At 43.2% G+C, this 27,871-nt stretch overlaps 1 protein-coding gene across 6 annotated transcripts in view; it reads left to right on the forward strand.

Annotated features, from left to right (window-relative positions):
- Positions 1-27,632, forward strand: part of TRIM55 (tripartite motif containing 55) — a 60,587-nt gene extending 32,955 nt beyond the window's left edge. The window contains exons 5-11 of one of the 6 annotated variants that reach the window (XM_019973734.2): positions 4,706-4,939; positions 5,283-5,305; positions 5,408-5,532; positions 7,044-7,285; positions 8,600-8,887; positions 10,191-10,278; positions 26,596-27,632. In XM_019973734.2, the coding sequence (XP_019829293.2) occupies positions 4,706-4,939; positions 5,283-5,305; positions 5,408-5,532; positions 7,044-7,285; positions 8,600-8,887; positions 10,191-10,278; positions 26,596-26,606 (1,011 nt within the window). In that variant the 3' untranslated portion in view covers positions 26,607-27,632. Of the gene's footprint in view, positions 1-4,705; positions 4,940-5,282; positions 5,306-5,382; positions 5,533-7,043; positions 7,286-8,599; positions 8,888-10,190 lie in introns of those variants that run through there. The other 5 variants (XM_070802610.1, XM_019973733.2, XM_019973735.2 and 2 more) reach the window with 5 other exon arrangements.
- Positions 27,633-27,871: the final 239 nt, after the last annotated feature.

Here is a 27,871-nt window from a genome sequence, read left to right on the forward strand (position 1 = left end):
CCTATCTTTTTGCCTTTTCATACTGTTCATGGGACTCTCAAGGCACACGGCTTGGCTCATAGTTTCATTGTGTTCAATAAGGCTGTAGTTCATGTGATCAGATTGGTTAGTTTTCTGTGATTGCGGTTTCAGTCTGTCTGCCCTCTGATGAATATGGATAAGAGGCTTATGGAAGCTTCCTGGTGGGAGAAACTGACTGAGGGGGAAACTGGGTCTTGTTCTGATGGGCAGGGCTGGGCTCAGTAAATCTTCAGTAAATTTTCCAGTAGTCATGTATGGATGTGAGAGTTGGACTATAAAGAGAGCTGGGTGCTGAAGAATTGATGCTTTTGAACTGTGGTGTTGGAGAATACTCTTGAGAGTCCCTTGGACTGCAAAGTCCATTCTAAAGGAAATCAGTCCTGAATATTCATTGGAAGGACTGATGCTAAAGCTGAAAATCCAATACTTTGGCCAGCTGATGCGAAGAACTGACTCACTGGAAAAGACCCGGATGCTGGGAAGGATTGAAGGCGGGAGGAGAAGGGGACGACAGAGGATAAGATGGTTGGATGGCATCACCAACTCAATGGACATGAGTTTGAGTAAACTCCGGGAGTTGGTGATGGACAGGGAGGCCTGGCATGCTGCAGTCTATGGGGTTACAAAGAGTCAGACACAACGGAGCAGCTGAACTGAACTGACTGACTGAATGAAAAGTTAATGATAAAACCTAATAATTCTGCTTTGATTGACAGGCTATCTACTTACTCTTTAGTATATGATCATCTATTGTTGATTTTTTTTCCATGAAAAAGCACCCCCTTGCAGTCACACATCTTATTTTTTATTTGCACTAAAATATAAGAATGGCTAAAAATTAGAGCCTGTCAATTTTAACATGTTTATAAAGGCAACATCTAAACAATGTTTTTAAGATAAAATTTGTAGGTTACCTACTTGCTTCTAAAGAAGAAACCAAATGACTTGATTTTTTTTTCTTTTCATCTAGATGTTATGGCATTGGTTAGAAATAGTCTACCTATCATTTTATCATTTCCATGTGAGCAAAATAGTATTCCCTTTATATCCTCACCCCTTTTTGGTATATTTTACCCATACTGACTTCTCTCTAAAGACGGGATGGATTTTTTTTTTTTTTTTTTTGTGGCTGCCCCACATTGCATGTGAGATCTTAGTTCCCAGACCAGGGATCAAACCTGTGCAAAAAGCAGTGGAAGCACAGAGTCTTAACCACTGGACCACCAAGGAAGTCCTGGGATGAATTTTTACTTTCATTAAGGTATTACAGATATCTTTAATTTGTTCTTCTATATAAATAAATATAAATGTTACTGTCTCTGGCAGAACCAGGAGGAAGGTCAAGTTGCAGTCAGAGGCTTTGCATCAGAATATGCTTGAAGGCCAACGCCTAGTGTATTTATGATGGAAGTTACTTCAATTGTTAAACACACTCATGCAGAAACACATGTGTGTGGGCGTGCATGCACACACACACCACACCACACTACACTATACTCATAGGAACCACAGGCATCATATTTGAAAAAGTGAAAGTGTCAGTTGCCCAGTTGTGTCACTTTATGCAACCCCATGGACTCCTCCGCCAGGCTCCTCTGTCAATAGCATTCTTCAGGCAGGAATACTGGAGTGGGTAGCCCTTCCTTTCTCTAGGGTATCTTCCTGACCCAGGGATTGAGCCTGGGTGCCCCACATTGCAGGCAGATTCTTCACCATCTGAGCCACCAGGGAAGTCCAAAATATTTGTAAAAGTAATCTTGAAAGTTCGGAAAGTATACGTCTTGATTCAGTTAGTACACAGAAAAATGGGGGAGGTACTCAGCCTGGAACTGGGCTTAAACATACACGTCTTCTTCCTCAAATAAATGAAAAGCTATGACAAAAACAAGGAGAAATCTTTGAGGTGGGGACCTTTATTTCGTGTGCAGAAGAGAGAAACACGGTTGCAGTCATGCTTTTGCATGTGACAGCTGTCCTTTACAGTGTGCTGTCTGCCAGCATTTTGATAATGCAGAGGTTCACATGTTCTGCATTCCATTTTTAGGTTGCTAGAAAGACTCCGCTGAAAGCGTTCCAGGTCCACATTTACAAAGGCACAGTGGATGTGACATCAGAGCAATCACTATCAGTAGCAAGGTGGCCTCTGAGAGTGTTTTTTTTTTTTTTTTTCCCCATAGCATATACACCTGTTCCCTAATTGCCTCAGGGGGCAAGTTGATAAACTGAAGTGTTTGGTGTTCACTGACTTTCACGGCACTTTGAAAGTCTCATAGCCCAGAAAGATGGACGGTTGACCATGCTAATATCTCATGTGTTTCTTCTACCTCAGAGTATGTGTGAAAAATAGAATTTCAACTTCATGGAGTGTTTCTGTTTCTCATTTGAATATGACATTAGGTTAACCTGAACATCTTAAGTGAATTTCTAAAACTTTGTAAGTACCATTTTCATAATTCCAAAAAATAAGCATGTGTTTTTCCCATTTCAGAAACAGAGTTGTCTAATTCTTACATATTTTACATAGAATTATATAAAGGCACATTCAGCAAGAGGAAAAAGAAAAAAAAAAAAAAAAACAAGTGAGGTTTTCCTCTTAGAAAGTAGAAAGTACAATAATTTCCCTCCCATCCACCTGAACGCTGGGAAAGTATGACAAGTGTTTTGATCTTACAATGCTTGATACCCAGTAAGCACTTAGGGAATCTTGCTAAAAGAATTATAATGAATGTGCTTCTGAAACAATTTGAGGTTTCTTGCCTGTAAAAGCCTACCTTCAGCTTTCAGCACGGTAGCTTTGTGAAGAGGCATATATTTAGTTCATAAGTGGTTCACATACATTTTTTTCAAATTAAAGCAAATCACAGCTATTTGGTTGGAGTAGCAAAGACCCAAGAGCTCAGAAACCTTGGCTATATGTGAGGCATCAATGCTAAATGGCAAATGACTTGAGAAAGTGACTTAACTCGGCTAGGTTTCAGTTTCCACATGAGTGAAATGATTGGTTTGGAGCAGGTTACTTCTGAGAGTCCGGGCTTCCCAGGTGGCGCTAGTGGTAAAGAACCCACCTGCTAATGCAGGTAGACGTGAGATGTGGGTTTGGTCCCTCGGTCAGGAAGATTCCCCTGGAGGAGGGCATGGCAACTCCCTCCAGTATCCTTGCCTGGAGAACCCCATGGACAGAGGAGCCTGGCAGCCTGCAGTCCATAGGGTTGGACACAACTGAAGTGACTTAGCACACATGCACTCACTTCTGATCGTCCACATAGCTTCAAAATTCTACAACTGAATGACTCAAAGAAAATGGAATCTAAATTTCACAAACATTGACACAGTGCCTATTGTATGCTAGGCAATATTATGAGTGCTTTACACCATATATAGTCATATAATAATAAAAAAGTACACGCTGTGCATGGGGTAGCGTTTTGGATACTGTAAAGTACAAGCAAATGATAGTTGCTGTTAAAATGACAGCAATTTTATTAAGGGTCAATATAACACAAATCATTTTTTAAAAGCAGACTAAAGGGCTTCCCCAGTGTCTCAGTGGTAAAGAATCCACTTGTCAATGCAGGAGACACGGGTTGATCCCTGGTCCAGGAAGATTCCCCATGCTGTGGAGCAACTAAGTCCATGAGCCACAGCTACTGAGCCCGTGCACCTAGAGCCCGGGACCACAAGTAGAGAAGCCACCACGATGAGAAACCCATGCACGGCAACCAGAGAGGGGCCCCTGCTTGCCACAACTACAGAAAAGCCTGCTCGCCAACGACAACCCAGCACAGCCAAAAATAAATAAATAAAATTATTTAATTTTTTTTAAAGAGCAGGGTATTAACAGAAATAATATGATATAGGAATAAAGTAGTTGTTCCATTTAAACCACTCAATGTTAGATGGCTGACATAAGCTATCTAATTTTTATCTGGCTAAGAGAATACTTAGTCACTTATTTGACTAAGAGAATCCCACCTGACTGGGATTTTCAGGTGGCTTAGTGGTAAAGAATCTGCCTATAATGCAGGAGACACGGATTTGATCTCTGGGCTGGGAAGATCCCCCAGAGAAGAGCATGGCAATCCACGCCAATCTTCTTACCTGGAGAATCCCATGGACAGAGAAGCCTGGTGGACTACACTCCATGGGGTCACAAAGAGTTGGACACGACTGAGCAACTAATCCACCACCACTACCATACTTAAACTCATTCCAAAGCAAGATATAAAACTATTATATAAACCACCACCACTACAACACTTAAACTCAGTCCTGTCCACATTTAAAACCATGTCTATGAAATTCTCCACTTACAAAACACAAGATTGAAAAATAATCCAGGGGGTTTCCTGGCAGTCTAGTGGTTAGGATTCAGCATTTTCACTGCCCTACCCGGGGTCCAGTTCCTGCTCAGGGAACTCAGATCCTGCAAGCTGTATGACTCATCAAAAGGAAAACAAAATCATCCATCCACTTGGCCAATTTGATTGACTGGGGAGAGTCTTAAGCAGCAAGTATAATAAAAATGGGATTTTCAACACGTGAACACAGTAGGTATGTATACCGAAAGGATAGCCTGAGGGGAAAGAAAAAAAGTATCCTACATAAGTAAAGTTTCTTTTCTCCTGAAATGCCCATGTAATTTCTCCAGACACTCTTTGAACACTAACATTAGCTAACCCAACAGGAATGCTGCAGAAAACAGAAACAGGAACTCTGTGAGAAGTTTGATTACCTGTATGGCATCTTGGAGGAGAGGAAGAATGAAATGACCCAAGTCATCACCCGAACTCAAGAGGAGAAGTTGGAACATGTCCGTGCTCTCATCAAAAAGTATTCTGACCATTTGGAGAATGTGTCAAAGTTGGTTGAATCAGGGATACAGTTCATGGATGAGCCAGAAATGGCAGTGTTTCTGCAGGTAAGTATCTCTGGCCCCAGAGGAAACAAACCAAGACGGTGGGTGCTGAAGGACTGTCATTGAATTTTCAATATTTTCTGTACATCTCACTTAGATCTATCTTCTCAACTAAAATATATGTGTTTATCTCTCCATCTGTTTAAACTATTTCATAAGCATATATTTAAGGAACCATGGAGTTGCTTAAATATAAGAGGGATCTGGTATAGAAAACGGTAGTTATTTACAGCATTTAAAAACTAAGCTATGAGATGTTTAAGAGACAGCAAAGGAAAGAATTCAATTTCAACACATCTTTGATGAAAACAATTTAAGTAGGCTTGTCTTTTGTTTGCTTCCACAGAATGCCAAAACCCTGTTACAAAAGTAAGTAATTTTCATTTTTTGAAAAAAAGTATATCTTTCATTTTTACCCAATGCCATCAAACTTTACACAGTAACAGAAAGTGGGAACTTGTCTTTTTGCAGAATTTCTGAAGCATCAAAGGCATTTCAGATGGAGAAAATAGAACATGATTATGAGAACATGAACCACTTCACAGTCAACCTCAATAGAGAAGAAAAAATAATACGTGAAATTGATTTTTACAGAGGTTTGTTATTCTTGTGACCATTTGCCCAAAACTGCAGGTGTGTGACCGTGGAAGAAGGTTTTGGTGGGAGGAAAGGGGGATTCAGGATCATCTCCATAATGGATGTTGACAACTTCACAAGGATCATAATCCAACATGAAGCTCTATTTCTTGACAGAATCAAACAGTTTGTGGATGTTGTTTATTTAGCTTTGCCCATCACAGTGCTTGTTATCATTCAGTTATAGAGCATTAACTCTGGTTCATCAAATATTTAATAATTGATGGTGATGCTAATATCTCAACTTCAACTGTACACAATGTGTTAGCCATTATGATAATGATGTAAAGTGTCATCAGCTGTACGGTTAAGGATGAGATAAAAATAAAACATGGAAGACACTTGGATTTAGATACTGTACCATTAGCACTTTCACTTAAATATTAGAGGACAAGAAAAGTGAGTGAGTCATAGAGTGAGTCATAGAGTAAGTCACACCTGGAAATAAAACTGAGGCTATGTGATCAGATGTACTCAATGAGTTATAAACACATCCCTCTCATCTGGCCCAGAAATCCCATTCTTGGAAACTGATCCAGATGAGATAGTTGAAAAGAGAAGCTCAGTTAGATGATAGGGCTCCTTGGCTAGACCACTGTAATGCCATGGATTTATATCAGTGTCCACAGACATAACTTTAGAAGTAAATCTTCAGGATGGATGTTCTTTAAAAATTACTTAATATTGTCTATCATTAATATTGCCTGAGGAAATATTAAAATCAGTGGGTTATAGTATTGATACTATGTATAAGATAGGTAGCTGAGAACCTACTGTATGCAGGGAGCTCAACTCAGCACTCTGTGGTGACCTAAATGGGAAGGAAATCCAAACAAGAGGGGATAGATGTATACTTATGGCTGATTCACTTTGCTGTACAGCAGAAATTAATACAACATTATAAAGCAGCTATACTCCAATAAAAATTAATTTTAAATAAACCACATTGAAGACAGCACCCCCCCAAAAAAAAAAAAAATCAGATCAGTGGGTTTCAAAGAGTCATGGCATTAACTGTGGCAAAAATCATCCTTCACTGAACAAAGGAGGTGAGAAATTAAATAGGACCAGGGTTTTGTGTGTCTTCTGACATAAGGAAGAGATTTGCTTTTCCATTTAATTTGACAGAAAAAAGTAAGTGACAGTCCCAGCCCTCCAGGAACTGGCAGATGTGACAGAGCATGATGGATATGGGAACAGGCTCTGGGGGTGAGGCGGATGGTGCACGGTGGTCGAGAGGACCACACTTTGTACTGGGGAGGGGAGCAAGCAGGGTGGTGATGACTGGGACCACTTGCACAGCATCATGTCCACATTTAACTGGAAGTGCAAGCCCCCTGCTGTTGTCGAGTGTCTGATGGAGAGGATTTCCGTAGCCCTGACCTTAATCTGAGCTACAAATATTGGCCAGTCATGTTTTTCATGGCCGCAATGGTAATTATAACAATATGAAAACGCATTACCTTATCAGAGGATGAAGACGAAGAAGAAGAGGGAGAAGAGGGAGAAGGAGAAGGTGAAGAAGAGGGAGTAGAAGTGGAAGAGGCGGAAGACGTCCAGACTGAGTCATCAGGGGGAGATCAAAGTCCAGAGAAAGGCTTGGAGCCCTCTCCACCGACCTTGGAGCTCCAGGCTGCCCCTGAGGCACCCCCAGTTCCCTCTCCGGACCCCCCTCCAGCCCTGCTACCTGCTATGGAAGCCCCGGTGACACAGGTAACTCAGTTATGAGTTCCCTCTTGCAGGACACGCAGGTGTGCCTCCTTGCTGAGCAGCTCAAACCATTTATTCTACCTCAAGTAAAGGAAACGCCACGCCAGGCGTTTGTATATGGAGGACACGAGATTTTAGGGCCGTCACAGTGTCAGGGAGAAAGTCTTCTAGGGCACTCAGCAGGGTCTTTGTGGTTATAACCGGTTGGCAAGACTCAGTTTCACATAATTTTCCCACCCTCAAATCTGAGGCAATCTATGGCAATTGTGTATGTGTGTGTTAACATGTGAATTCATAGAGAGCTGAGAGCATGGCATTGACTTAGTATAGATACAGGGTATAGGCTGAGAGATAAAAATGGTTATATTTTCAGAATTTTGGATTTTCTGTAGGTAATATGAAACTAAATAGAGAAACCATGCTAGTTTATGTCCCTGTTGCTTACCCTGAAACAGAACTATAGCTTTTGGTCAATGGGCAAATAAAGGAAGCTGAGGTTTCCTATGTCTCTGTTATTTGATGAGATAATGTGTTGATAGAATTGTTTTTAAAAATTTCTTAGGAAATTAGCTCATCCCAGACACTGTCTGTGGTTGTCCTGTGGCTGACTTTATGTTTTCTAAGATGTCACTGTTTGGTTCTCAAGCGTCTGTATTGACTTCACGACACCTTTGACAGTCCCAACCCCTTGAGTTTGTGGGCAATGAAGACTTATCAAAAAAAAAAAAAGTCCTGGTTTCAATGTGGATTGGAATTATCAATAGAAACAAAACTGCAAAGAGGGAACTCAAGAGATGGAATTATATCTTATGCTCTGTCTCCATTGGAAACTAAGCTAAAAGACTATAATTCCTGGAATCTTGAAATTCTGGGTGTACCAATTGCACTGAAATCGAAATGGGTATGATAATTAAATGACAGTTGGGTTTGATCAATTAGATTTCAATTTGGGGGTTGAGAAAAGAGGTTTTGGGGGACCCACGTATAATATACAAAATTAATTCTGGTCAATAGTTTGCCCTTTCTTCCATTATCTGCTACTTTATAAGCAAACTTTGTTTTAGGCTTCTGCTGTCTACCTGACCAAGGCCACAGTCTAGTGAGACAAGCCCAGGAAAGACGAGGGGGCACAAATAGACGCTGAGACAAGAATGCTGGCTGCATTCCTTGGCCTGAGCCCTTGTGGAGGGTGGGCTGAGCTGAAACACGCACTAGATCGGGCCCACACACAGAGAGCTATTCCTTTGCAAACCTGAAGGGAACTAAAATCCACTGCTTTTCTCTTTTTTTGCTTTTGAATTTATCCATCCTGTGAAGGGGGAGGTGGTGCCCACTGGCTCCCAGCAGACCACAGAGTCTGAAACTCCAGTCCCAGCAGCAACGGACACTGCGGAGCCCTTGCTTTACCCTAGTTGGTATAAAGGCCAGACCCGGAAATCCACCGCCAACCCACCTTCCGCCCCAGGGAGCGGAAGTCTCGCGCGCGTAGGGCCTTCAGGTTCCAAGGATGTTCATGCGCGGAAGGCTGAAGGGGCGGAAGCCGCAGCCAGGGAGAGGGCAGCAGTGAGTGGTAAGGATGCTAGCTCACCTGCAGCTACTTCTCAGGTTAGTGTCAATGAATGCTCTGGGGTCTGAATGCGCCCTGCGCCGCCTGGTCCTGCTGGGATGACAGCAAGGAGGAAGGGCTTCTGAAGGGGCGGACAGAACCCGGGGCCTGGGGGATAAGGGGAACGACTCATCTATCCCAAGTTGGCTTGTTTTTCTAAGCCTGACATGAAGTGAAAGAGACACCAATTTGACTTTACTCTGCCCATGCGTGGAGACTTCACACCTGGTTGCCCAGGGGCGGGAGTGCAAGCGGGCCTGGCCCCTAGGCATGCAGGTGAAAGCTGCTTGTCTGCAGTGACTGCCTGGCATCCCTGGTCCTCCTCTGCACTGGCCACTGGCCCTTGTTGGGCCTTTTCTGCGTCCTCTCTGAGCTTCCAAAGACTAATCACTTGCTTCTGTGTCGTTCCCAACACCTAGCAGGCACGTTTGAGTCAACTTCTATGTCGGCTCTGGAAAATAACCTCTGATTCTTGGGTTTTGGTTTTGGGAGCGTGCTGGTGAAGGCTGGACAAAGATAGTGTTGGCTTTATTAAACCAGTGCTTCCTACGCATGTGCTGCTGGGAGCAGAAAAGCACAGACTTCCCTCCTTTGGAATTTTTTAAGGGGTCGTTTAATACTTTTTTTTTTTTCTTATCAAAATACGAGTTTGAAGTTCTTCTTCCTAACACTGGGCTAGATGTTTGCATGGCTCAAAGATTCCATAGAAGAAATCTTCTACAATTTCTTCACAAAGAAGAATGTTCATGGTTACTCCATACCCATGAGTATTCTTAAATGACGTGTGGGTGTTGCCCAGACAGGGGCTGGCGGAAAAAATATGCTCGAGTTCCGTGCTCCTGGGTTATCAGGTGATTTCAACAACAAACAGCATTTTTTCAAAAATCATAAAATTCTTACTGTTTTAACTATCTGCTCAAGTGAACCTCGATTTCCATGAGGTAATAAATGGAAATGATTTTTGGAAAATTCAAAGATGGACTGCTTTCGTGCCATGTATTTATTTTCACGAATGAAAAATGACAAAAAAGATATGTTTGTGTGAGGAAATCTTTGAAGGTTATTTTAGGTTGTAAAAAAAGTGGAGTAGAAAGTTTTCTAAAAGACAGATGGAAAGTTTATTTCTAGAAAGTTTATGGGATTCCTTACATACTTAGTGGACATTGAGTCAGGCAGAAAGACAGTAATACAATAACCCAAGATAGGAGCACAATCGAAATGAAAATGAAAAATCCATCTGAATGAAGATGAAAATATTATTTGTGATAATATCAGTGAAGCTTTCTTCTTGTTTTCTCACAGGAGTTAGGAATCTGCCTAGCACTTTTGGCTTTTCTTATACTTCACTACATCTGGCGTCAGATTCAATGCTTGATTTTTACTTTAATGGGTAGGAAATCTTTTCTTTTCCCTTGACTAACATCTCATGTAGCTCTTCAATAATGTTTCTCTTCTGTAGGCCCAGAGATGAATTTCTCCCCCAATTCTGAGGCTCTGCCAATCTAAAAAGACCCAAGTTTCCAAGCACTACTCGTGGCCTCACAGCCCCTTCCTGAAGAGAATCACTCCGTCATCTAATCCTGCATGGAAGGGGATCCTGACTCAGAACGAGACTCATTGGGCAATTATTCAGTAATCCAGTGGGAGTGGACCCTCCATAATAGCCATTGAAAGTGTTAGTCACTCAGTCCTGTCCGACTCTTTGTGACCCCATGGACTGTAGCCTACCAGGCTCCTCTGTCCATGGGATTCTCCAGGCAGAATAGCCATTTGAGGAGGCCATTTTCCAAAGGTGTCCAGAATGCTATGAGTAGTCTGCTCTTAGATGGATGACCAGCTAAGGCCTCATACAGGACTATGCAGGTTTCCATCAGTTCAGTAGCAGCCTATCATCTGCCTCACCAGAGAGGTGCACAGGTGGGCAGGTAACTGCTTTGGTGGGCAGGTGGACCAGGTGACTTCTGGTTCTCTCTGCACCCTCAGAGTCCACAGTGTCTCTCCTAAGAGAGGGGAGCCCAGGCGCAGTCACATAGGGGGCATTTTGGCCAAGTGAGATCTGAATGAATAAGGAGCCAGAGGGCCAATGTTCAATCTACTGGCTATAACAAATTAGAACCAAAGAAAAGTCATAAAGCCAACAGTATATTATTTTTGGTATGTTGTCTCATAGTCAAGCCTTTTCTTGATGACTGTTAAGGGGTTTAGGGACTAATCATCTTACTCCTTTCGTAACCTTTTGAATATTATCAGCTTCATGAATCATATTTAAAGATTTAAACCCCACATACTTTTGAGTAAATGACGCTGCTGGACCTGAGACCCAGCTCCCTGTGCCTGTGGCTCAGAAGTGATCCAGGGTGACTAGAGCCGAAAGGGCTCAGCTATTTCTGGCTCGCTGACTTTTCCGGGTTGACACTGACTCTCTTGGAAGTTCCCCTCATAGCTCCTTTCTGCCTCATTAGCTGTCTACTCAGCAATGGCAGTAGGCTCCCCATGGGTCCCTGCTATGTCTATAACTGGGTGTGAGTGGCACCTACCCCAGTGTCTAATAGTCAGCCATAACCTGTGTATTCTAGAATGTTCTGAGTGTCTTGGTCAGCTCAAGGGCATAACTCCTCCTCCTGTCATTTGTGATGAACAACAGGGGGAGGAAGTTATCAGCGATGGGCTCAGTGGGGCAAATGAGGAGGGAGAGAATAGTCCGTGCATAATTGGAATGTCCTGAATAATTGTGGATCTGAATAATTGTCTGAAGAGTTAAGTTTATATTCTGAGAGTTCAGGTTTGGGATTTTGTTGCCATATGTCCTTGTAACGCTTCTCTGAGGCTGCGGGGGAAGTCATGCTTCTTGTCTGCTGTCCATTGGAGCCCCTGTCATGGATGCTGTCATTCACATGCCTGTCGTGAGGGTGAGGCAGGGGGGTGGGGTTGTGGGTGGAGGGTATGGTGAATTGACTTTCACTACTGCCAAGAACCTTGGGTAGTTCTTGGTGTTTGAGAAAGAGCCTTTCACTTAGAGAAGGACACCTGTTTATGATGGAGGACCACTCTTTGATCCCTGCCTGAAAGGAGGTATGGACAGATTAATAGAGACCTCACCACAGCATCAGATTCCCCATCCCTCTGAAGGTTTTGCAGGCCTGATTCACCTTCACTGCCTCAGAACTCAACTCACTAGATATTTGTCTAATGCAATTTCCTTATTGAAACTAAACTTAAAGGTATAGAAGTTGGCGGAATTTAGATAAAGGTATATAAATTGGTATATTTAAACAGGCTCTATATAAGGTGGTTACAGCTCTTATTTAATTATATTGTGGGATAAACGAGGCTTCCTTGGTTGCTCAGAGGGTAAAGAATCTGCCTGCAATGCAGGAGACCCAGGTTCGATCCCTGGGTCGGGAAGTTCCCCTGGAGTAGGAAATGGCAACGCGCTCCAGTATTCTTGCCTGGAAAATTGCTTGGACAGAGGAGCCTGGCAGGCTACAGTCCATGGGGTCACAAAGAGTCAGATATGACTGAGTGACCAGGCATGCAATGCAAGGTTAGCTTGTAGAATTTCACACTTGGTTAGTCTTTCCGTGAACATTTAGGATGTGACACGCAGGTTCTCCTTGATTCACTGGTGGTCTTACCTCTCTTAACCCATCCTGGGAAATAAGGTGGCCTTAGAATGACAGAAGCATCTCAGGCTCACTTGCTAATCTGTAAACTCACTTGAGCCCCATCAGCAGAACCATAATCCACTTAAGAAGGAAGATGTTTCCTGATGCTTGCCTCGGGGCCATTCACACAGTGAAAACTACCCTGTTCTTGCTGTCGGTGATTTCTGATGCCGTAGCATGTACATTCTCTCTTCACCTAATGACATGGGAAGATTATGTGTTAGAAACTGGTGATGGCAAAAACCAGACGCTGGCTCTCTGCATTGGTGGTGACCTGGGATTCTGCTCTTTGTTAGATCAGAGGCACACTGTTGCCTTCTCCACCTTGGTTCTCCAAGAAAACTAACTGCTCAGCAAGGTTTGAATTCAGGGCTGTGTCACACTGTGCAAAGGTCCTATACATTAGCTTGTCTTCAGCTGCAAAATCAACCCTTAAAGTTCCCACCCTTTTAGACCCTGCCTGTTGTACACTCAGTCAACACGAAGAGTTTGGTGGCAGTTATATCTGATCTACTTCCTGTGTTAATTTTTAAATATTTTTTTAAGAAACTGCACCATGCCCCAGTCAACCTCAGAAGACAGGGCAATAATAAGTGGGGAGTGCACTGTGATCAGGCGGCTGCGCTTGAAAAGCAGCTTCTGTGAGCCTCATCTCCAGGGAGATTTCCTGGTCCTCTCTGCTTCCTCCATTGTCCTCCTCTTCCTACACTGCTTATATGCTAACTACACCTGAGGGTTAGCACAGGTTCCACCCCCACACCCACCAGGACAACTGGGTTTTATATCGGGAATGTGTGGCAATTAGATTTTCCCAGAAGCAGGAGCAGCAGCAATGAAAGCCCCTCCACATTCCCCTTTGCCCTTCCCAATGAGGCTTAGTGACTGTGGTTGGAGAAATTTGTCCAAACCACTTGATGGGAACAGGGATGTCCAGAGAAATGTCTCCCTGCTTGGTAGATTAACTTGGCAGCTGCTCTGGCTGACACTTGAGCTGGACCCTGGCAGCTGCCTCAAGGTCAGAGGACCCCAGCCCCACTGCCACCACACACATACACATGCATTCAGAGAGCCAGCCGCTGTGAAGATGGGGTTTTTGACATTAAAATCTCTGCCATTTCTGCCTCTGTAAAGAACCACAGCTCACATATTTCACCAGAGCACGAAGCTGTAGTTGTCAGGGACCCTGAAAGCTTTTACCATATCATAGCTATTTGTAGTTGCAAGATTAGAATATCCACTTTCCACCGCGCATTCCTCAAGTCTGAAAATAGACGAGCAAGTTGGGTAGAAACTGTGCTATGGCCTGGGGCTCAGGAAAGATCTGTGAAATCAAGAGGAAGAACTTCAGTCGCAACTCTGGGCACTTAATTTCTTTGAGCCTCAGTTTTCTCATGAAGAAAATGAAACAACTACTTGATGAAAGGATTCATCTGTTTGCACAACATTAGAGAGCGAAAAATCTGGTACCAAGAATCTTGTCAATTGTTTCAGGATGTGTTCATTGGGAGGGTTATGAATTGAGGCCTGACAAATCATTCTGGCAACTGTAATAATAGATTCACATAGCCCACTGCATTTCCCCAAATGTATTTCTTGCCTTGAAGCTATTACACAAATCCCTAATTCCAAGACTATCTCCACATCTCCTGGACACCAATTTGGCTGAATGTTTACACAGCTGTGATTACCCTTTCAGATTCCATAAACCCCATAAAATCCAGGTCTGAAGTCTACCTACTGGTGCTTAGACCTCATTGCCCAGTAGAACAAAGGACTTAGAATGTACACAGTAAATGTAGTCATAGAAGATTAGATGAATGAAGAGATGAAAAATAGTGTGATTTTTAAAAATTTACCTATTTTGATTGTAAGGTTCAGTAGGTTTTGACAGGTATGTAGCATTATGTGGCTACAGGCCACAGTGAAACTGTAGAGTATCTCTATCCTCATGTGCCTTTGCGGGTAATCTCCTTCTGGCATCCCAGCTGCTATTTTGCTGGTCGTTATAGTTTCACCAGTTCTAGAAGATCATATAGGTGAAAACATCCAATATATAGGCTTTTGTGACTGGTTTTCTCACTTGGCATATCGTTCTTGAGTCATCCATTTGGTTACATGTATCAGTAGCTCATTTCTTTATATTCCCGAGTAGTATTCCATTGTATGGAGGTTTTCCAGATTTCTTTTTAAATTGGAGGATAATTGCTTTACAGTGTTGCCTTGTTTCTGCCATACGACATGAATCAGCCGTAATTACGATTTTCCAGATTTCTTTGTTTGATTTTTGGTTTGATTTCATTGTGGAGAGAGAATATTGTCTATATGCTTCCAGATCTTTAAAATGTACTAAGCTAACTTGGTGAATGTTCCATGTGCAGTTGAAAACCGGGTATTTTCTGTTGTTGCTGGTGGAATGTTCTATGAATGTCCATCAGGTCAGTGAGTGTTGTTCAGGTTCATTATATCCTCATTGATTTCCTGTGTACTTGTTTTATCAATTGCTGCTGCTGCTGAGTTGCTTCAGTCGTTTCCGACTCTGTGCAACCCCATAGACGGCAGCCCACCAGGCTCCCCCGTCCCTGGGATTCTCCAGGCAAGAACACTGGAGTGGGTTGCCATTTCCTTCTCCAATGCATGAAAGGAAAAAGTGAAAGTGAAGTCACTCAGTCGTGTCCGACTCGTAGCAACCCCATGGACTGCAGCCTACCAGGCTCCTCCATGGAGCCTACCAGTCCATGGGATTTTCCAGGCAAGAGTACTGGAGTGGAGTGCCATTGCCTTCTCTGTTATCAACTGCTAAAAGAGGAATTTTGAGAGATCTGACTATAATTGTGGATTTGTCTATTTATCTTTGCAGTTCTATCAGTTTTGCCTTATGTGTTTTGAAACTCTGTTTAGCTACCTAAATTAGCATTGTTATATTTTCTCGAAGAGTTTATCCCAAGGAAAGTGTTAAAAAAATAACTCTCTGTGTCTGCCTGCTTGAATGGGTTCACATATACTGTTCTTTAAGGTAGGGTAGAAAAGTTAGAGGGCAGATGGGGGTAGCCTGGAGGAGGACAAAGCTTCACCTGTTCCAAACAGCTGGCCACGGGAAGACTCACCGCCTAAATCCAGCACACCTGTCTCCCCTTCCTCCCACAGCCACCAACAAGGCCTAGCAGAGCAAGGTCTTGACAGCCGAGGCGCCTGCTGCTTTTAAGTGACTAGGCTCAACTTTACAATCTGATGATTAAGGTCTTTGGGGCCCTATTTTTAGTGTAGATGTAAATTGCTTTATGAGCTAAGATGTCTGTACATTTTAATGACATGCTTCTGTCCCAGTTCACTCCTTGTGCTGTCTACACCAGTTTCCACAGGACTGCAGAGGCCCCCCCAGCTTGGGCCAGGGCCTTCCAACCCTGGGCTTATCCTCTTGGCTGACAAGGTTCCCCACCCAAAGACTGACAAGAAGGTGCAGATGGTCCTTCCTCCTGTCCTGAGGATTGCCAGATGCTTCCAATAGAATATATCATGATTTCAGAGACAGAGCATCGGGGACAATGTGGGTGACCCACACCTTTGGATTCTCTACCCTAAAACAGCAGAAGCAGTGTGTGGAGGGCAAGTCCAGTGCAGGAAGTGTCTCCAAGGAAAACCAGCCCGTGGCCATCTTAGTTCCCAGCCCACGTTCCATAAATGTTGTCCTTTGAGATTATAAAGGTGCTCCTCCAGGGAAAAATAAAAAACATTTCTTAGAAGAAGGAAGGAAAGAAGAAAGAAAGAAAGTAAAGAAGGAAGAAAGGAAGGGGGGAAAGAAAGATACATGGTACTAGCCAAGATTCTCTTCTCTTCTTGAAGCCCAGGGTTTATTTCCTAGACTCTCAAAAACCAATACATGTGTCCCCAGACCTGAGATCTTATCAAATTTCCCTACCTAAGATTTAATCTCCTTGAAAATATCCATATTTTCTTAAACTGGGATGAACAGTAGCCAGTGTTCCAAAGAAAAGCAGGTATGTGGAGCCCTGGGTCCCCACAACATATCACATGCAAAAAGATAAAATAATTTTCATGCAAATAACCTTTGAGACCAAATCATTCAGTCCAATTTTAAGGGTAAATATCAAGTCCACCTGCCACTAGGGACTCGGTGGTGAGCGATGCCTGAGGCAAAAGCTTCTATCCTTCGTGAGATTAATTTCACAAGGTATCAGAGAATGTTTAAAAAAAATAAACCAGTAGACCAAGAATATGATTTCCCATGAGTTTCACTACAGGTCCTATGTTCTTTGAAATGATCTATTTAATTTTCCAAAACAAACTGAAATGAATGAAAATTTAACTATGTTCTCTAAATTTAATTGAGGGATTCAGGGTGTCAAATTATTTTCAAACAGAAATCTCTACTGAGAGCACTGCTTGTGTTATACAAATTAGGAGATTCAAGCTTATGAATCAAATTACTTTTAAGCCAGGCACCCTGACTATGCTGGAATTTCACTTGGTACAAATAGAGGAAAAAATGATCAGCACTCAGGCCTACATTTACTGCATAATATTATCCAGGACTTAATAGTCCTGGAAATTATAAGAAGTTCTGATAATGAAATGCAAGCATTTTTACATAGAAAAAATTTTGGAGAGAGGAAGGATTTTATTTAAAGAAGTAAGTTTTTAATGAGACTATTTATTATTGCTTTTTCATTTGTATCCTGCAACTGCAGTTTTCTCTTTTTTTTTCCCCCTGCTGGGAAAGTGATATCCTAGTAAGTGTCAGTTTGGGGGCTTTTCTAGAAGGGGCTTCCCTGGTGACTTAGACAGTAAAGAATCTGTCTCCAATGCGGGAGACCTGGGATCAGTCCTTGAGTCGGGAAGATTTCCTGGAGAAGGGAATGGCTACTGACTCCAGTATTCTTGCCTGGAGGATCTCGTGAACACAGTAGTCTGGTGGGCTACAGTCCATGGGGTTGCAAAGAGTGAGACATGACTGAGCCACTAACACTAGAAGAGAAAAGAAAAAATCTGTAATAAAACTGTAGGCTATATTTCTCAAGATCAAATAGCTTCCTTCCTAAAAGTCACTTTAATAGGAAGCTGAAATGGATGTATCTGTTTTAAAGAGGGAAATGTAATGTAAATTATGTGTGAGCAGTGTAATGAATGAAGAAGGCAATAGCACCCCACTCCAGTACTCTTGCCTGGAAAATCCCATGGACGGAGGAGCCTGGTGGGCTGCAGTCCATGGGGTCGCTACGAGTCGGACACGACTGAGCGACTTCAATTTCACTCTTCACTTTCATGCATTGGAGAAGGAAATGGCAACCCACTCCAGTGTTCTTGCCTGGAGAATCCCAGGGACAGGGGAGCCTGGTGGGCTGCCGTCTATGGGGTTGCACAGAGTCCGACACGACTGAAGCGACTTAGCAGCAGCAGCAGCAGTGTAATGAATTCACTTCCCCTGGCAACATGTGCCTGCAGTCCTACAATTCCATGAAAACAGTGACATAGGCACCGGGGAGAGCTTTCTGCGGGAGTTGTCATGACAAAGCTACTTGAGTTTTACTTCTGCAGTTTTTTTAATGTTTGTCATTCTGATTTAACCTAAGGCCCTTATTAGTGCTGTACACCCTGTGGATTTTTCTCCCTTTATTTATGCATCTCAGTGATTTCCATGAAATGCCTTTTCCCCACTAGAACTCACAAAGCAAAGAACAAATCCACCACTGTTCATCTGAAAAACCAGTGCTGTGTGGCAAAGGCTGTAACTAAGGTGCACCTTGCTCTATCCTGTGCAAGGTCTTTCACAGAGATTCTCTCATTTAAACCTCACGACAACCCCGCACAGAAGGAATTTTTTAACTTCCTCATTTTTAAAATTTGATATTGTTATTGTTATTTTTTCATAAAATTAGTTTTATTGAAGTGATTTACAGTGGTGTTAATGTCTGCTGTACAGCAAAGTGATTTAGTTATTATAAAACTTCCTCATTTTTAAGTAGAGGATCACAGAGGATGAGTGACTTTTTCCAAATTATGGAGCAGCTGGGAGCCTGGTGCCCAGTGACCCCTTGTCCACCACCACGGAGTGTGTGCCTGCGATAGAATGGAGGTCACACCCACATCTAGGGAAAGTGGGTGAATCCCCACTTTATCAGGGTTGATATGATTGAAGATATAACAGTGTGACCGAGGGTTCTCTGCATTGACTCACCCCTGGTGACACATTGGCACAGAGAGGTCAGTTCTAGGCTTCCACCCCCTGCGAGAAAACACCAGTCCTTCATTTGCTGACCCCACCCCCCACCCTGTCTCTGACTTGTGGGGGTGGAGTCAGCCTGTCGCACATGCTCAGCAGCTCTGGCTGCCTCTTTTCCCTTTGGGGTTCTGATCTCAGCACTTTAGAGTTACTCTGAGCCAGTTCCTCAGCCATCCTGTTTTCTCCTCCATGAACTGGGCATAACAATACCATCGACCTCCCATGGCTCTGCTCTTGAGGAAAACCTATTGTTTCCCTCACACAAGGCAAAGAAGTCCTATCAGTGAGGAATTGATAATCTAATTAGCATCCTTTGTAATAAAGCTCTCCTTTCAGAAAGGCTGAGAACATGCACCCACACTCTGCTGGACACATAATGGCGGGTCCATGCCTGAGAAGAAGGCTGCTGATAATGTCTGCAAAACTGTGACATCGACATTTTCACTTCTCCTTCCTGCTCCCCAGCCCAACTCCTTCTATTCCTAGAGGCCCTACAAAGTCAGTACACCAGATGTCTTCTTCCAGGTTAAGAAAAAGGAGTGAATTTAATTTCTTCTTGTTTCGTAGGCCTGGTTTCTGATCTTCCCTAACTGAGCAAGAGGGAGGCAGCTACAGGCGGTGAAGCCCCCAGATCAGCTCCATCCCTCCCTTCCATCCCTCAGTGCTCACAGCTGTAAATTCTCCTACGGGGGAAAATGCCCTTTAGTGAATGTTTTCTTTCCATGGCTCCTTGTGTTGGAGGGGAGGGTGTCTTCTTCACCCTTCCTCAAGCATCCACTGAGAATGTGCTGTATTTTCACAACTCTGTGCTGCAGTCCTGACATACCTCAGTTGCTCTGCCACTGAGCAGTACAGACTGTATCCCTGTGATGGAAATGCCCAGGATAGACCTGCCCAACTGAGTTTCCGGGGCTCAGGCTCTTGGCTGTGAGTCACAGACCAGGCCCCAAGCACTGCCCAGGCCTTGATGACTGGCCCAGGCTCTTGGCTGTCCTGGAATCCATGATGCTTAAGCTATCTGAGGCCCGAGGTTCAGGAATGCTGAGTAGGGAGCAGCCAGTGCTTGGGTTTAGTCTTTCTGAATAAACATTCTGACCCTGCCCTCAGCATTCCCCCTTACACCTGTTTCCAGCATCTGGCACTGACTCTCTGACTCAGCCCAGCAGGTGCAGGACAGACCCTAGTGGTCACCCACCCAGCAGCCTCCAGTCAAGCCTTACCTTTCCCACCCTCATTGTTTTAAGGCAAGTGGCTTTCACTGTAGAAGGCCAAAGCTTCCTTTGGATTGGCCCAGAAAGACTGGCTTTTAACATGCAGTGGTAACCAGACCCTTTCGTCAGGTAGAATCTGTGATTGCCATTCGAAGCGGCTGAGTGGAGGGGATGGTCCAAGGGTGGGGTCTGGACACAGTTTCCTCACTGCCAGCCCCCCTCCCCTTCCTAGCCAGGCATGTGACTGACATACATATAGCAGCCAGCCCGCAGGGTTAGGCAGGACAATTTCTAGGTAAAGTGGTAAATGGCAGGACTGGACCTGAAGCTGTCAGCATCCATTAATCTCTTGGTTGCAATTCATCTGATCAGTTAGTATCACTTGGATATGCCTGAGGGAATGGAACCCGGGACAGGTACAAGGTAACGGATCAGAATCGTGGGTGCTACAGAAGCTGGCCATTTGGAGAAGGGCCAAGGCTGGTACCTTACAGAGGCCCTGGGAAGCTGAGAGGCAGCCCGAGGGCACTGGTCGCTCGTTACGTGACCTGGCACAGCTCACTCTTTTATTTTAGGTCAGCAAAAAGTAATTCCTCTTATTAACATGGCTACCCTGACTTATGCCAGCGTAAATATCAGGAAAGCATCTGTCTGGTTTTGTTCAATCAAGTGGGCCAAGCTGCCTGTAGGTAAAGGCACTCATGCTCAGTCACTAAGTCGTGTCTGTCTTTTCTGTGACCCCATGGACTGTAGCTCACCAGGCTCCTCTGTCCATGGGATTTCTCAGGCAAGAATACTGGATGGATTGCCATTGGCTTCTCCCGGGGATCTTCCCAACCCAGGCATCGAATCTGCATCTCCTGCATTGGCAGACAGATTCTTTACCACTGAACCACCTGGGAAGCCCAGTATCACTAAGTAAACTCCCACTATTAGGCAACCAATCTCCAGAACTTTTTCACTTGCAACTGAAACTCTACACATTAAACAACCTCTTTCCATTGGTGCAGCCCTTGGCAAGCACCATTCTACTTTCTGTTTGTATGAATTTGATGACTCTAGATAGTGGGATGGTACTGTATCTTTTAGTGACTTGCTTATTTTACTTAGCATAACATCCTCAAGGTTCACCCCTGTTGCAGCAGGTGTCAGAATTTCCTTTAAGATTGAGTAGTGTTGGAGAAGACTCTTGAGAGTCCCTTGGACTGCAAGGAGATCAAAACAGTCAATCCTAAAGGAAATCAACCCTGAATATTCATTCAGCCTGATGCTGAAGCGCCAATACTTTGGTCACCTGATGCAAAGAACCAACTCATTGGAAAAGACCCTGATTCTGGGAAAGATTGAGGGCAGGAGGAGAAGGAGGTGACAGAGGATGAGATGGTTGGATAGCATCACCGACTCAATGGACATGAGTTTGAGCAAGCTCCGGAAGATGATGAAGGACAGGGAAGCCTGGCATGCTGCAGTCTGTGGGGTTGCAAAGAGTCAGACACGACTGAGAGACTGAACAACAACAACACTATCCCATTCTGTGTATATGCCACATTTTGTTTATTTACCCATTGATGGACACTCAAGTTGCTTCCTCTTAGATGTTCTGATAGTGCCACTGTAAACATAAGTGTACAAATATCTGTGTGAGTTCTTGCCTTCAGATCTTTGGGGTATATACCCAAACATGGAATTGCTGGATTGTATAGCAATTCCATGTTCAAATTTTGAGGAACTGCGATGCTCTGTTATACCATTTTACATTCCCACCAACAGTGACAAGAGATTCTTTTTCTCCATGTTCTTGCACCTGATTCTTGATGTCTGCAACTAATTAAAGTCTTTGTCAAAGTACCATGCACAGTTCAGGCCAAGCCAACACTGGCCATAGCCTGGAACTGTTCTGCACTCAGGAACAGGTTGGCCACAAGCCTCTGGCAGAATGCATGCTCCTCAATCTCCATCAGCAAGAAATGGCGCTAGATGATAACATGAGAAGGATGCTGCCCACACATCACTCAGCCCTGAGTAAAAGCGCCTCTCATGACCCTCCCCTTCTGTGCAGGGAAAAGACACTCTAGTACCATAATCTGACATTGCATTCATTCCCTTTTAAAGGACATTTGGTAGCAGCAGCAACGAAATCAAAGGCAAATAAAAGGTTTTATGTTTCTGACTGAGTCTGCTTCATGAATACCCAGAATTTCTGGTCAAGTTCATCTGACAAAAATAGTCTTTCCTTTGAGCAAAGGTGTGTCACCCCCTTCTGCTGGTCTTCTATGGATCTTGACTGAACTGGTCTCACAGTTGAGATGGCAAAGTCTGCCTCCCTATTCTATCTCCTGGTTTTATTTTATTACTAAAACTCACACTTCTTAACTTATCTGAAGCCCTGTGCTGACAGAGCAGTGTTAAATGATGGTTGTAGGTTTGTTCATTTGTTACCTGAGGAAAATGTGTGAAATTTAGAAATAATACGGGATGAACAATCCTTTCTTCCCTTGGTCATGCCCCTTGGACCAAACTCCAACTCGGACAAACTCAAAAGCAGATAGAGAAGATCAGTGCTTATCATTCTCTGTCCTTTGTTCAGATTCATGGGACATCAGTATTCCTAAGAAATAGCACTTCCAGTGATGAAGGAGAGCCAGCATTTGGAAAACTATTGAAAAGAATGCATATATAAAGTTCTCTTGGGGAAGGCTGTAGGGAAAATGTCTGCTTATGATTGAATGCGTGCATGTGTGCTCAGTCATGTCCAACTCTCTGTGACTCCATGGACTGTAGCCTGCCAGGCCCTTCTGTCCATGGGATTTTCCAGGCAAGAATATTGGAGTGGGTTGCGGTGCCCTCCTCCAGGAGATCTTCCCAACACAGGGATCAAACCTGTGTCTCTTCCATCTCCTGCATTGGCACACAGGTTCTTTTACCACTGGCGTCACCCGGGAAGAACCTCTGATTGAATAGACTGTGCTTATAGAAAGATTTCTAAAATTTTAACTCATTCTTCCTTTATGAGAGAGGCATATTTAAAGTCGGGCCACATGGAGATACACTGGACTGGGTGATGGATAGTCATGATTACAACATGCTAAAAGAATTGAAACATACATGATGTCCAGTTCTGAAAAGATGAACATCCCCAATACAACTGTCTTTCTTTACTGAGGGTCCTGGCTGTTGTATATCATTCCTCACAAATAGTCCCCAGGTGATTCTGCCTGGCAGAGGAGCCTCTTCACTAATATGAAAAAGAAGAAAGGAAGGAAGGGAGGAGATGGACATTTATGAAGCACTTAATATAAGTAAGTCACATACAAGTGCTGCTGCTAAGTCACTTCAGTCGTGTCCGACTCTGTGTGACCCTGTAGACGGCAGCCCACCAGGCTCGCCCGTCCCTGGGATTCTCCAGGCAAGAACACTGGAGTGGGGTGCATTTCCTTCTCCAATGCATGAAAGTGAAAAGTGAAAGTGAAGTCGCTCTTAGCGAGTCCAACTCTTAGCGACCCCATGGACTGCAGCCCACCAGGCTCCTCCGTCCATGGGATTTTCCAGGCAAGAGTACTGGAGTGGGGTGCCATTGCCTTCTCCGGCAAGTGCTTTAGGTACATTATTTATTCAGTCCTTATGACAGCCTTGTGGGATAGGGTGCATGAGTGCTAAGTCACTTCAGTCATGTCCAACTCTTTGTGATGTATGGACCGTGGCCTGCCAGGCTCCTCTGTCCATAGGGATTCTCCAAGCAAGAATACTGGAGTGGGTTGCCATGCCCTCCTCTAGGGGATTTCCTGACCCAGGGATTGAACCCATGTCTCTTATGTCTCCTGCATTTGCAGGCAGGTTATAGGGTGTCATCTCTGTTTTACAGAAGAGAAGAAAAAAGGCTCAGAGAGGTTAAGTGTCTTGCCTGAGTCATACTGCTAATGAATTGTTATTCTGGGATTCGAAACCAGACTCAGCCTCTTTGCATAAAACTTCCTTGCTGAGATGGTTAGGGATCCTCAAGTTCACATAAATAAGACCAAGGAGACAGTGTAGTCACCTACAGATACTCAGAATAATCTCTGCTCTTGGCCCCCACTCTGGCACCAGCCTTTCTTCTCTGAAAGATAGCATTTGTCCATATTGTTAGAAGGAAAAATCTAATAACTGACTGAAATGTGAGGGTGTTAAAGCAGAAAACCCAAACTATTTGATACTAAGTTTTGAAGGCTGTAGGCTATTAACTGCCAAAACATTTTAAATGGAAGATAGGTTTTCCATTGGGCTTCCCGGGTAGCTCAAATGGTAAAGAATCTGCCTGCAATGCAGGAGACCTGAGTTCAGATCAGGTGTGAACCTGCCTGGTTCAATCCATGGGTCAGGAAGATCCCCTGGAGAAGGACATGGCAACCCACTCCAGTATTCTTGCCTGGGAAATTCCATGGACAGAGGAGCGTGGTGGACTAAAGTCCATGGGATTGCAGAGTTGGACACGACTAACACACAGATTTTAATCTTGAATATAAAAAAGCACAGAAATACAAATTCCAAAAGCCATTGAAATAGCTTGCACACCTCCAGCAGTGTCACAAAGATTCTATCCCACACAGACTATACCTTACGCAACTAGTTTCACCCTTTTGATATTTCAGGAAAACTGTCACAGAAGTTTCCTCTAGATTAGAAGTTGTCTTCAAAAAAAGAGGCTACACAGTGAAGCCTGATGGTCTGTTCATCTATGTAGAATTCACTGTTTGCGCATACAAAATGGCTAGGAAAAGTGCTTTCTTTACATATCAATGATGTGCTCAGATCACTTGGGTTTTTTGTTAGGATTCATGAGAGTAAGGTGACTCTGATGGGGACGAGAAGAGTTTGGTGTGCATAAACAGGCTCTGTCAGTTCAGTGGCTCAGTTGTGTCTGACTCTTTTCGACCCCATGGACTGCAGCACACCGGGCCTCCCTGTCCATCACCAACTCCTGGAGTTTACTCAAACTCATGTCCATCGCATCAGCGATGCCATCCAACCATCTCATCCTCTGTTGTCCCCTCCTCCTCCTGCCCTCAATATTTCCCAGCATCAGGGTCTTCTCCAATGAGTCAGTTCTTCACATCAGGTGGCCAAAGTATTGGAGTTTCAGCTTCTGTATCAGTCCTTCCAGTGAATATTCAGGACTGATTTCCTTTAGGATTGACTGGTTGGATCTCCTTGCAGTCCACAGTTCAAAAGCAGCAATTCTTCGGTGCTCAGCGTTCTTTATAGTCCAACTCTGACATCCATATATGACTACTGGAAAAACCATAGCTTTGACTAGATGGACCTCTGTCAAGATGATGTTTATTCCACCTTAACTTCAAGGACATTCAGGTAGCTAGCCTGTTACCAACAGAATCTAATAACAGCCTTTTTAAAAAGAAGCCCAGTCACACTTGATGTCTCAGCTATTCCTTTACAGAAAACTACCTGCTTCAGTTTTATTCTAATAAAAATAATATGATTCCATGGCTAATATGATTTCATGGCCCCTCTTAACTTTTTATCAGGGAGTAACATGGCAGGGGGAAGGGTAATCCTAAGGCCATAAGGACTTGGGATAATTTTACTGAACTTGAAACATTACCCCCAAATACATACTTAGGGCGAAATCGGGTAAAGTGTAGGACAAGTGCTCATTTTTCACTTGAAACTGTTTTGAGTGGCAACAAAACTACACACTCACTGAAGTCCTGCTTTGCCTGTGCCGGTTGTTATCCAATCATATAGCAGCTTCAAAAAATCACCCTGGGCGTCTGGGTTGAATGCATGTGCCTACTTCATTGCTTTGGTATCAGCAGCCTTCTAATCTCACAGGATAACTTTACCAGTGACGTCATCAGAATATGTTAGTCTATGTTCGGTGTTTCTCCTAGGAAGAACTGTGTGTGTCATACCTTCCACGTAAGGAGTTTGTGTTTTTACAACACATTGCATTTCAGCAAGACTTCTTTATGAGTGTCCCTGATTCTACTAAACTTTTATTTTTTAAACTCAAAGCATCATAAATACATTTCACTTTTGAGATTAGATTCAAAATCATAACCTATGATTTGTCTGGTATCTATAAAAGATACCTCACTAGAAATGTTTATGTTACTAGATTTTATTGCCTAGAGAAATGAATCCTTTCTCAAAACCTACAGTTTTGCAAAATTTGCTTATATATTTTTCACATGCTTTTAGAAATTCTTAATTTAGCAGTGGAGAGATTATGTCATGTGATGTAGCAAAGTCATTTAGGATTTTATCTTAGACTTTTCTAAATCCAAACTCCTGTTAGTTTTAATGTGATTTTCATCTCAGTAAATGATATACAGGTCGACTTAAAAAAAAGTAGAATAGCCTATACTCTTTCCCTAGAACTTTCCTCCACTGCATGCATACTTTTATCCCTGCGTGTGAAATCCTTTCATGGCTCTTGGCCACAGCCAAGATAACCTGAGCTTGCTCTCCATCCCTAATAATAATTATGTCCTATATAATTATTATTACCTTTTCTCCTCGGTAGAAGAGGGACTGGACCAACTTGGAAAGGACTGGCCTCTTTTGCCTCTGACGAAGGTTCTCTTCTGTTGCAGGCTGGATTTGAGAACCCTCCCCTCCAGAGACAGGCTGCTGCCTCAGGGAGCGGGAATGGAGCTGATTCTGAGCCAGCTCGCCATGTCTTCTCCTTTTCCTGGTTGAACTCCCTCAGCGAATGACACTCATTCCAACTGCTGCGCCTCTGCCTGCCTGGCTGAGATATTCACAGGCAGCAGGGACCCAGATGAAACTAGAATCATATAAAGGGACCTCTGAATGGCATTTCTACCAAAAATACCCTTTAATTCCAGATGACTTAGCTAACACATTGAGGGAGAACAATGCTCTGAGAAGAAAGTTGCAGAAAAGCACTGGGGAAAAAAGGAACTTGATCTTACGCAAATTTTTTATTGTGTGGGAAATGTTATGAAGGGTGTGTAGGTGTGGTATGTGTGTGTGTACATCAGTAACAAGTGGCAAGTGTTGAAAAAAGTGGGCACTACACTCGTCTCTAATAGGCACTGGCTATTGTTCTGATGTCATAGTAGCTCTTACTCTCTTTCCTCTTTAACAGTGCAGGTGGTCAGTGAAATTCAGTGTTAATTCAGAAGTGACCGATTTATCAATATATGGACAAAAGGTAAATCATTGACCAAAGATATGAGATGCTTCACAAAGCTTTTCTCTTTTCCACAACAGATGTCGCTGGATGGATATCCAGAAATGTTCTTTGTCTCTGGTGACACTTTCCTAGTCCAGAAGGCAAAGGCCAAGGACATTTCTTGTGACATTTTTCTAATCTTAGTTTCAAATATGCAGATATCACATACTTTACCTGAAAAAGACTTTTCAACAGGAACTGTCTACTGTCTCATGTATCCACTGAGGCACCAATCTGAACTATAGAGCAACTGCATGTATTTAAATATATATATACACACACACACAATACACATTACACATGTACATATATATGTATTTAAATCATGTGTTGTCCCCCCATAACACCTCATTCAAAACATAAGTTTTGTAAAGTTAAGTTTTAACTTCACTCTGTATGAACTCTTAAATAAATGCTGTTTTTAACAACTTAGTCTTACAGTGATTTATTGTGTTCATATCATTGTATTAATCCATTAGTCAAGTGAATCTAAAGGGTCTCAAGGGAATAAGCATCTTCATACATCCAAATTGACTTTGAAATATTAAACACTCAATTGAATTTTTAAAGTTATAATTAAACTACCAAAGGCAAGTGCATTATAAACTGTATTAGGGGTACTGTTTGATTTTAGAAGTGCATAGAGATAGTTTATATTCCTAAGAATTAAA

The sequence above is a fragment of the Bos indicus genome, chromosome 14 (assembly GCF_029378745.1).
Source record: "Bos indicus isolate NIAB-ARS_2022 breed Sahiwal x Tharparkar chromosome 14, NIAB-ARS_B.indTharparkar_mat_pri_1.0, whole genome shotgun sequence".
NCBI lineage: Eukaryota > Metazoa > Chordata > Mammalia > Artiodactyla > Bovidae > Bos > Bos indicus.